General features: G+C 62.8%; 3 protein-coding genes across 3 annotated transcripts in view; 2 read left to right on the top strand and 1 right to left on the bottom strand.

Moving 5' to 3' along the window:
- Window positions 1–629: 629 nt before the first annotated feature.
- PFL1_06803 (uncharacterized protein) lies at window positions 630–4905 on the top strand (the record flags this gene model as incomplete). The annotated part of the gene is made up of 2 exons (XM_007884348.1): window positions 630–1215; window positions 1337–4905. 2 exons carry the CDS (start codon window positions 630–632, stop codon window positions 4903–4905), a joined length of 4155 nt encoding a protein of 1384 aa, XP_007882539.1.
- Window positions 4906–5127: 222 nt separating this feature from the next.
- On the bottom strand, window positions 5128–8320 carry PFL1_06804 (uncharacterized protein; the record flags this gene model as incomplete). Its single annotated transcript, XM_007884349.1, has 2 exons — window positions 5128–6539; window positions 6673–8320. 2 exons carry the CDS (start codon window positions 8318–8320, stop codon window positions 5128–5130), a joined length of 3060 nt encoding a protein of 1019 aa, XP_007882540.1.
- Window positions 8321–9263: 943 nt separating this feature from the next.
- The window catches only part of PFL1_06805 (uncharacterized protein), a gene marked incomplete at both ends in the record, with an annotated part of 1688 nt that continues 686 nt past the window's right edge, over window positions 9264–10265 (top strand). The window contains one exon of the mRNA XM_007884350.1: window positions 9264–10064. Coding sequence (XP_007882541.1) covers window positions 9264–10064 — 801 coding nt within the window. The remainder of the gene's footprint in view (window positions 10065–10265) is intronic.

A 10265-nucleotide genomic window follows, 5' to 3' on the forward strand; every position in this document is an offset into this window, starting at 1 on the left:
GAGCTATGGGTGGACTGGAAAGTGCTGTTGGCAAAAAAGGGCACTGTGGGCAGCACGACCGGGCGCGACTTTTTCCGAATCCCGAGAATTGCGCGAGTCAGGGAGCCGCGACCTCTTGGCATTTTCCGTAGTACAGTCTCGTACGAGACTTTCCTCTTTCCTTATAGGGCTGGGCGCCACCAGCACCGAGATCGCTTGCTTCTGTTGTAACCCTCCCGCCTCACATACTGCCCACTTGCCGCCACGTCGTTCTTCAGAGCTAACTACTCCTTCCTCGACCCTTTCCACGACTTTCCCTGATCACCGAAGATCGTCAAAGCGCGGCGTCGCCTGAACTCTCGCCCTCTCAACTTGGGCAGCGCCTGGCTAGGTAGCGGTCTTCACGGCCATGCCAACCTGCCGCTGGCACTGATACCCATAACCTCGGCTTGTTCTCATCTCGATACCCTCCCAGCACTTTCGCTTGCAGGAGGCGCCGACCAGGACGGACCGAAGAGCCTGGCTATAGATGTCAGACCCGCGGCGTTCTCTGTTGTGCTCGACCTGCTCTCTTGTCGCCACTTGAGCCTTGCCGGTCATCATCGAAGCTCGCCCGACCCGTTGAGCCTCGCCGCCTTCGCCTCCCTCTCATGACCATGAAGGCGCCAACCCGTGCTTCAAGGCGTCTCATGCACCCAACAGTGATCCGCCTGGGTGCGCTCGTCGCTCTATGCTTGTCCATCTTGTTCATACCGCCGATCACGGCCCAGACGCTTGTCCTCACGTCTACCACCACCCAGTTGGCCTCGGCGACGGGATCAGGCCTGCTAAACACCCCAACAAAGTCGGCGGGCGAGGCATCTCGCACACCAACCTCGTCAGCTCCGCAGGTCACCTCGACCACCGTACCCGACTTCGATTTCTCCGGCCCCCAGGTCCCGTTCCTTCTGCAGAAGCCCATCCCCTCGCAGGATGACCCGCAGCGCCACCGACTCGCTAGGCCGCGCACCCTCGACGTCTTCTTTACCGGCTGCGAGGGTTCGAATGATATGGTCGACCCCGACGCTCGCTTCAACGTCTCCGCCGTGTATGCTCAGTTCGACTACGATCTCAATCGAGTTAATGTCCTCGCCGAACAGAACGCCCATTCCAGCGGTGTCCTCAGGATCACGGCGGTAGGAGCGACCAACGCCATTGGACGCACGGCAGACAGCTCCCTGTCTACGCCTCCGCTGAGTGAGCATTTGCACAGCGGCAGCGATCTCTTCCGGCCCTCCTCAATGGCTGGCCTGACGCCGTCTCAGAGTCTCCTCACTAACGTCTCGACCCTCTCACGTGTGGAACGTCGTACAATTAGGCACGCTCTCTGTCGAAACCAACTTCTTGACCTTCCAGATCTTCAGCAACAATTCGTACCTCTGCGATCACCTCTATCCGACTCGACCCGATCCAGAGAACCAGCTCATCGTGCCCGCTGGCTGCCTGTACGGTCCTGGGCAGGTCGCGCTTGGACTCGGCATCCCGCTCAACGACACCTATACCTTGGGCACGCTGTGGACTCGCATCAGGCTGAGCGACACCTCCAGCCCGCCCAAGGATATCGCCTGCATCGAGGTGCTCGCCTCGCCCTATGATGGAGCCAAGTGGTACTGGGACCTCATCTTTTGGTTCCCTGTCGCTCTGGCCATAGGCTACCTGGGCGTCGTCTCCTTGGCGAGAGTCATCAGCGCCGTCAACTCGAGGGCGAAAGCGTTCCGTCACAAGGCGCGAGAGGGTAGCCAGCCAAACATCGTCAGGGACACGATCGCACCGACGTTGGTCGCCTCGTTGAGCGGCCAGCAGCTCGCCTCGAGCGCTTCCCTGCTGAGATTTGTCACGCCGGGCTGCTGGGACATCATCATGCACACGCAGTTCATCGCCGCTCTAGCAATGGTGGCCGTTCGATGGCCTGCATTCGCCTATCCTTTCTTCCAGCGGGCGGCATGGGCCAGCTTGATCGCCAACACCGCGATCGTCGGCTCAGATAGCCCCTCGGAAAGGGTCGACCCGCTGTACTCCCGCGCAAACCTTCCTGCTGGCGACATTGGCGCCCAGATGGGCGATCCCACGTCCAAGCTCTACATGAACGCGAGCCAGCCGAACGTCTTGCTGAACCTCGACGGCGCCAGGACCGGCATGGAGGCGTTTGCGCAGATCGTCGGGCTCCGTCCCCAGGATCTCTTTGGCACTTGCTTGGCTGTCTGGCTCATCCTCGTTGCGGCTGCAGTAGCCGTCTCTGCGGTGGTCTGGATGATCGACTCGACCCACGACACCTTTCTGCGATTTCGGAAGCGTCAGGAGGACGGAGCTGGCCTGACGCTCCAGCTCGACGAACCCAGACGCTCGAAGGAAGTTACCGACGCCGACGACGAGGCGGCTGCGCGATCCTCGATCAGCCGCAGAGGCGGCTACCGATTTCTCGGCCGACCCGGCCGCCGCCTCTTTGGATCCAGCAACAATAGCATCCATCTCAAGTTGTTGCACGGCAACTTGGTGCGCGCCGTTATCCTCTTTCACCTTCCCATCACAATCTTTACGACATACAACATGACGAACTCGGACGGCTTCTCCTTGACGTCTATCGCCCTGGCGGCGCTGTCGTTCGCGTTCCTTTCGGTCATCATCCCCGCCTACCTCGTCTTTCGGATCTACCGGACACCTACGGCCAAGCTGTACGACTCGATCGGCACCCTCAGCGCGCTTGGGCCTCTCTACAACACCTACAGTCCAGGATCCCAGCTGTTCTGCGCGATCGACTTCCTTCACACACTCGTGCTGGGCATCGTCGTCGGTGCAGGTCAGAGGAACGGTACAGCACAAGCCATCATCATGCTCGTCTTTGAGGTCCTTTTTGCCCTCGGTGCAAGCCTTTGGCTGCCCTGGGGCGACGGCGCGGTCATGGGTCCCATCAGCTTCGTCGCGAGCGTACTTCGGATCATTACTGTGGTTCTGGTCCTCCTTTTGTGCCCTCTGGTCGATTTCGGGCGCCAGGCTGCCGGGTGGTTGACGTACGTTATCCTCCTCATCCAGGCGATCCTCTATGTATGCGCGGCGCTCATCCTCCTGGTCAAGCTGGGCGAGGGACTGGTCCGCCTGCTCGGCAGAGCGCCGTTCGATGAGCGGGCCTCGGCGCGTTCCTCGGGACTAGGCGGTGCCTGCCGCGACATTCGACTGCGGCGCAACACGATCCAGCTCGGCAGGCCCAAACGCGAATCGCGCCAGGCGCTCAATCGATCGGGCTCGACCAATACGCAGACACTCATGCTTGCGAACGCCGCGCGGCCAGGGTCTCTTGGTGGTCTCAGAGCGTCCGGCCCCAGCTCGCCGGGCCAAGCACATGCCTCACTCCCCTCATCAACGTCGAAGATGCCAATGCACTCGCGGCAAACCTCGTACGCGTCATATCTCGACGGCCAGCTTCAAGGTCGAAAGTCGCCTGCCGACTACCTGAACGACAGCAACAGCCCGTATTCGACGTATTTCCGCGGCGATCCTCACGATGACGGCGGCATCATCATGGCTGCACTGCCACCACATGCCACCATGAGCACCGCCAACCCATCCCACAACATTGTTCCTGGGCCATTCGCCGGACGCCCCTCGTCGCCCCCGGTTGGCCCTGGCTTCGTTCGAACCGGAGGCGGTCGAGCGACTGACGCATCGCCTTACAAGACAACATCGGCTGCTCTCGCTGCGACCGCTGCGGGTCAACATGGCAGCATCGGCTCGATGCAGAACCCGCGCCAGCCAGGCCTGAGCACAGCAGCTGGTCACGTCGATAGGCGAGGGTCTCCTTCGGTCCCCTTGGGCCATGCGCACGCAGATCATACCAGCACGCAGATTGCAGCGCAATATGCCATGGGCGATCGCCCGCCCGCCCAGGGACCAAAGCTAGGCAAGAAACCCAAGTTCTGGCAGCGACGCGGCAGTGGTGCTCTCGCGGACAGCAGCGACGAAGACGACGATGACGATGCCTTTACCGGAGCGCATCGGGGTTCTTCTAAGAATCAAGGAGCTTGGCGGGGTCTCGGTAAGATGAGTGCGGCATTCGGCGCGCTGTCGTCAGCCTTTGGCGCATCTCGAGGAGCAGATCAGGATCCGCAAGCTGCCGTGGCAAACGAGCAAATCACGGACGATCGCAGCGAATCAAGGGGCTTCGAGGTGGTGCGGCCGCAGCGCCCGCGGAGAAGCTCGGCCGCTGCAGAACAGGCGCTTGACTCGACCGCCCTTGCCGCCGCCTCCGCGATCTCCGGAGCAGAATTCACGTCTGGCCACCCTCACCGATCGGCAGCCGACAGGGACTTTCCGGACGGTGCTCGTCATGGGAAGGTGCCTGATGCGAGCAAGGATGACGTCGATTACGACCCCGAGTCTGGCACCTTGCCGCCAGGAGCAGGGCAACAAGCACTGCTCCTGCCCAATCGTGCAACGGAAAGTCGGCTTCGCTCCGGTGCTCCGCCCCTGCAGCAGCATCCCGAAGAAGGCGGGGAAGACGCCTTCTGGATCGACTCACAGGCCGGTCAACCCAACAAGCCTCTCGATGCAACGGTCGCTGAAGCGCGTTCGGATCGACGCGACTTTTCCGGGGCTTCCTCTTTCCGCACTGCATCGACGCACGGGCGCTTGGCCCAGCCGATGACGGCCGAGGTCTTTGACAGCGTCGACGACCTGCCCGAGCCAACGTCTTCGGCAGGCGTGGACGAAGCGGCCGCAAAACGGGTCTCTTGGCTGTCGTCACTCAACTTCGACCGGCCCGCCGCGGTTTGGCCGAGCGCGCAAGCCCCGACAAGCTCCCGTGACAAAGGCGACATGGCCAGCGCGCCGCCCCTGCACCTTTGGGACTCGGCGCAGGCTTATGGGCCCGCCGGCGGTGGCGGCACAAAGTGAAGCACGTCGCTTCCTCGATGGGAAATCCGGAACCCCATGCATGTTATTATCGGCTCGTTTGAGAAGAAGGACAATGGCCCCTACGTATGGAAGGGCAAGTTTCGACCACCGATGAAATGGACATTCTTCTCGTTTGCTCTGGATGTTCCCGCCGGTCTGCCCCCGTCCGACTGCGCGATTGGCGGTCAAGCCTCGCGCGAGCCGAGACGTCGAAGCAGATCCTCAGTTGAAGCTGGACAGGTCCGAGCCGAGGATGCTGTCCCAATACGACAGGTCCTGCGCGTTGAGGCTGACCAGGCTGCCCAGCGATGCCTTGTCTGCGGGTAACGGTGCAACTGCCGGCGCCAGGGGCACGTTGTGGTCCTGGGCAGGATCCATAGCCAGTGCCGATGATGTGGCAAAATGCTGGGAAAGACCAGGTGCCAGCTGCCGATCGGGGTATGATTGGGTTGGCGTGCCCTGGACCGCGGTGAATGATGACATTTGCTGGCCCAGGTCGGGACTCGATTCGGCGCCTTCGTAAACGCTCCACGGGCCGTTGCGGAAGGACCCGCCGGAGAGCGGACGGTGCGCGGGCAGCGCATACTGGTACTGCTGGTTGGACAGGTAGGCGGGGTGCGGCGGGTTGATGACTCGAGCGCTCGAAGCTGTTGAGGGCGAGGACGGAGCCGGGGACCCGCCGGCGTTGGTGGTGCCTTCACCGTAGCCGTATGCGGCTGTGAGTTGCGAAGCAGGCTGCCGATGGCCGCGATCATAGGGCATGGTCATTGCGGTAAAACCTGTTGGCATCTGACCGCTCCGCGCGCCGCTGTCCGACCAGGGGTTACCGGTAGCGAAGCGCATTGATGATTCTGCACGCGTGGTCGGGACGGCTCTGCGTTCGCGTTCGGGAGGCGCCAAGGGGATCGAGGGGACGGGCTGTCCCGGGGTATGCTGCGCCTCAAGACCGCTTGGCGTCGACCCGAATGAGGGCTGCCTGGACACAAAACCTGGTGATGGAGCCGAGCCCGATGAGCCCGACTTGAATCTGTGACGCCCTCCCGCGTCGCCCTGCCCCGCGAGCTCGGCGGGCAGGGTTTTCTTTCTCGATGCCGATCCCTGTCGAGTGACCATCTTCTGCAATGCAGCGTTGAGACCGCCATTGATGAGGGCTTCGACATAACGGACGAGATAGCCGGGCGCTTCGCGCTCGATGTTGGAGGGTTCCCCGCTAGGCAGGTACTGGGGCCTCGAGCACTCCTTGACAATCTCGAGCAGCGTGGCGTGCGCTGACAACAGTGTCATCGGATCGATCGAGTCGCGGTAGAGGAAGAGCCATTTAGCAGCCTGGCTCGCGCAGATGACGAGGTAGTCGTGGCCCACCCGCAGGTAGCCGGGCTTGGCGATGTTGGTGACAAAGAGCTGCAGAGTATCGAGCGCAAGCCCAGCGGTCCGGGCAAAGCAGATTCCAGGCTGAGCGAGGAAGTCGGCCGCGGCCGCGCGGGTGCTGCGCGTAGCTTGCAGCGATTTCTCGTTGAAAGCGGCGACCTTGCAGGACCAGTGCCAGTGCAGTTCGCTGAGGAACATCTGGCGATGCGCGTCCAGATAAGGAAGCTCGGCGACTGCGGATTCATCCATTGGGTATCGTGCGCGGTCTGCAGTCGTCCCATCGGCGGGCAAAGCAGGCGGAGAGGAAGAATGTCCGAGGCCGTCAGTGCTTTCACCTCCACTGATGGCTGAAACCCGCATCTTTTCCTCCTCCGCCAATGCTCGCGCCAGACTACTAACACTGTCCGTTCGACACCTTGAACCAACGCCTTCGAATCGTGTCGGCGCGCTGACCGAAGGTGTGGAAGAGCACACCGAAACTTGTCGGGTTGGGATTCCGCGTGGTCAGTTCGACGATGTCATCAACTTCGTGGAAGAGAGCTACCGTCTCCAGCGACCAAGCGAGCCGGGCGTCGATGTTGAGCGTAATGTCGCCGCCGCAATGGTACCAGGTGGTCATGTCGGGATGGTAGCGGAGGGGTATCTGAAGTGGAAGGGGCCTGTGGTCGCGGTCTCCCTGGTTGAGCACCGCCTGAACGAGGCAGAGCATGATCCAGGTCCGCTGCCGATCCCTCTCCTCGCGCCTTCGAAGGATGGAAGATGAAACGGTTGACCCCGAGCCCTGCTGCGCGGTGGACGCGTCCGAGGGACCAGGAGTCGAATTCTCCGCGGCAGAAGTCCTGGCCGCATCGATGCTGTCCACCTCACTGCGGAACTCTTCGAAGCTGAAAAGCAGGCCGAGTTCAAAAGCGTAGCCGATTGCGCGGCGCAGCTTGCGGTTGGTGGTGCGATCAGTCGGGTCCTTCCATGTAATGGCCGTGATAAGGGCCTGTATGTGGTCAATGGAGCAAGCCTCCTCGGCCGCCGCTTGCGACATCGCCGACCGGTTGAGGGCCTGACAGCGCGGGTGGAGGTCAGGGCGGCAGAACCGGGTCGATGTGGCTATGATGGCAGAAAAGACCAGGGGCCGTTGATGTCGGCAATAGTCGACGGTATGCAAGTTTGGATCGAATAGGGCCAGTGGAGGGTTGAGCTCGGCGAAGAAGTAGTCGAACAGCTCGGTCGCTTGTCGCAGGGAGATGAGACGCTGGGTGACCGCATCCCTCGTAGGAGTCGGCTCGCGGTCGAAAGGCGCCAGCGACCAAGTAGCTGCGCCGTTGCTGGCCGCATCCGATGACAAAGGGGCGCCTTGCTTTGAGTTTGAGCCAGACGAGGCGAGGCGAGGGTCCAGAGGAGACAGAGATGCATCCGATGGGGCCGGTGGCCTCACCTCGCGCCGTGAGAGGGTGGTGGCGGGGTTGAGGATGGCTGAAAGGTAGGGGCCGATGAACCGGCCGTGGATGGAATCGCCGGGATCGGGTGCAGGTTCGTGATTGCTGTTGCCGCTCGGCGAGTCGGGGTCGGGGCGGGCGTTTGAGGGGTCGTCGCCGTTGGCATCGGAGTCGGAAGCATACTGGGCCGAGGGCGAAGCGTTGGAGTCGTCTGGCAGGGTGTCTGTGCCCGTCTTTTGGCGCTTCTTGGGCTTGCGGCCGCGATGGTGCTGCTTGTACTCGCAGGAGAGGTCGAGGCGGTTGCAGCGTTTGCAGCGTACATCGGTTGGCTTGGCCCTAGAGCAGCGCACCTTGATGGCCCGGCACTTGAGGCAGGCAAGGTTGGATCCCCGCTTTGCCGGCGTCTCTCCATCTGCGAGTGCGGCCAGGGGCGAGGGTTTCGAGTTGGAGGGCGGCCGATTTGTCGGGGGCGAAGGCGGCGCTGCGGCGGCTGCGAGCTGGGCGAGTCCGTCGATGGCGGCAACGGGGGCGGCGGCAGTGGCGTCCGATGACGGCGGGAGGATGTCGCGACCACCAGAGCCGTCTTTCTGGTGTGGCGACGGCATCGTCGAGGGCATGAGACTGCGTCTGGGCGAGCGATTCGACGAGTTAGGTATGCGGCTGGCGCTGCCGCTGGTATCGGAGGGTATCGCGGCGGCGGCGGGCACTGGCTAACAGAGCGGGCTGGGACTAGGATGCGGCTGAGGTTGGCGGGCAAAGGGGAGGTGTCGAGGGGTAGGCGACGGGTCGATGTGTGTACAGTACTGTGGGTCTGGCGGGCGGCGCGCGGCTGTGGAAGGAGTCGATGTCACTTGGAGAGGCGGTGGCGGTGAAGATGACGTTGTCGGCATGCCATGTCGGCGAGTGGGTTGGCTGCGGTGCCTGGGATCGGTGCGTGGTAGTTGCAGTCGAGGGAAGGCGAGGGCGAGGGCGGGGAGCCGAGGGCAAGGAGAGAAGGGAGGCTGCGGTGCCGCAGACGAGGCTGATGCTTGCGCTGGGTCTCGACGTGGGATCGAGGTGGAAGCGTTGGTGAAACGTCACCGCGACGGCCGAGCGAAACGTAGCGTTGGCCGTCTGCAAGGTGGGTGATGGCTGCGAAGAAGGTTGGAGTGCGGGCGGCCAGACGGACGCGTTTGACGCCAACAGAGTGGGGGGAATGAGGGAGAGGGAGAGGGAGAGGGAGAGGGAGAGGGAGAGGGAGAGAGGAGAGGGAGAGGGAGAGAGAGAGGGAGAGAGGGCGAGCCAACAAGAAGAGGTGTCTGTGCAATGAGCCGTTTTGGGTTATTGCCCCGGTCGAGAGACAGGCAGGCAGGCAGGCAGGCGGGCCGGCAGGGCCCTCTCTCTCGGAGTCTATCTCTAACTGTATGTGTGTCGAGCTTCGTTTGACCTGTCTGCCCACCGCTTCTTCCGAGGGTCGACAAGTAAACCGTACCCTTACAGGTTGACGCCATACAGCCGCCGTTTGCAGACCCCAGACCCCATGCCGACCACTCTGCCCGGTTGCCACCGTCACCGTCCCCCATGTCGCTCAATCACGTCGCCTCGCTCTACACGCCGGCACAGGTGCGGCGCTACCTCTCGACCATTTCCCTCGCTGGCTTCGAGGATCGACAGGATGCGCCCCTCCCGCCCCCCACGCTCGCCACCCTCTCGCTCTTGATGATCCACCACCTGACCACCTTTGCCTTTGAAAACACCTCGATTCACTATGAGCCAGCCCGCACCGTCGACATTGACCCGCAAGCCGTCTACCGCCGCTTCGTCCAGGCCCGCAAGGGCGGCTACTGCATGCAGCACAACCTCCTCTTTCTCAACGTGCTCCGCGCCCTGGGCTACCGCGCCTACTCGGTCAGCGGCAGGGTGTGCGAACCGCCGTCAGACCCCCACTCCCCTCCCGCCTGGACCGGCAACAGCCACATGGTCCTCCTCGTCCTTGTCGATTGCCACCTCGCACCCCCGAGCAAAGCGGCCAGCCAGGCCCTCTACGTCGTCGACGTCGGCTTTGGTGCAAAGGGCCTCATGCGACCTTTGCTCCTTCGCCATGGCCATCAGGAGCGCGGCAGGGCTAACATCACCCACCGCCTCGTCAGGCAAGCCATGCCCTCGTCGTCTTTCGACTTGCCCGCTTCCGCCACCTATGCTGCCGATACTCAGCTCGAGCATCGCCATCGCAACCTCGACGACGACGACGACGACGCTGCACGACGCGATGCGTTCCAGTCCCAACTCGTCTGGAGGTTCCAGGCGCAGGAGGGTCCTCAGGGCGAATGGACGGACAACTACTCCTTCACGACACTCGAATCCTTTGCTCCCGACTACCGCGTGAGTGCATCGGGTGTCCAGTCCATACCCCACGGTCGTCAACGCATTTTTCCCACCGAATCTTTGGAGCCGCACCGGGTTCCGCTCTCTCACATCCCGCCAACCGACCTTCCCCACCCCACCCCCCCCCCCCCCCGTCCTNCCCCTCCCGTCCGCCGTCGTCCGTCGGTACCGTCGTTCCGGAACCGGTACCCGTTCCCC

Source organism: Pseudozyma flocculosa (assembly GCF_000417875.1).
Source record: "Pseudozyma flocculosa PF-1 unplaced genomic scaffold scaffold00033, whole genome shotgun sequence".
Lineage (NCBI taxonomy): Eukaryota > Fungi > Basidiomycota > Ustilaginomycetes > Ustilaginales > Ustilaginaceae > Pseudozyma > Pseudozyma flocculosa.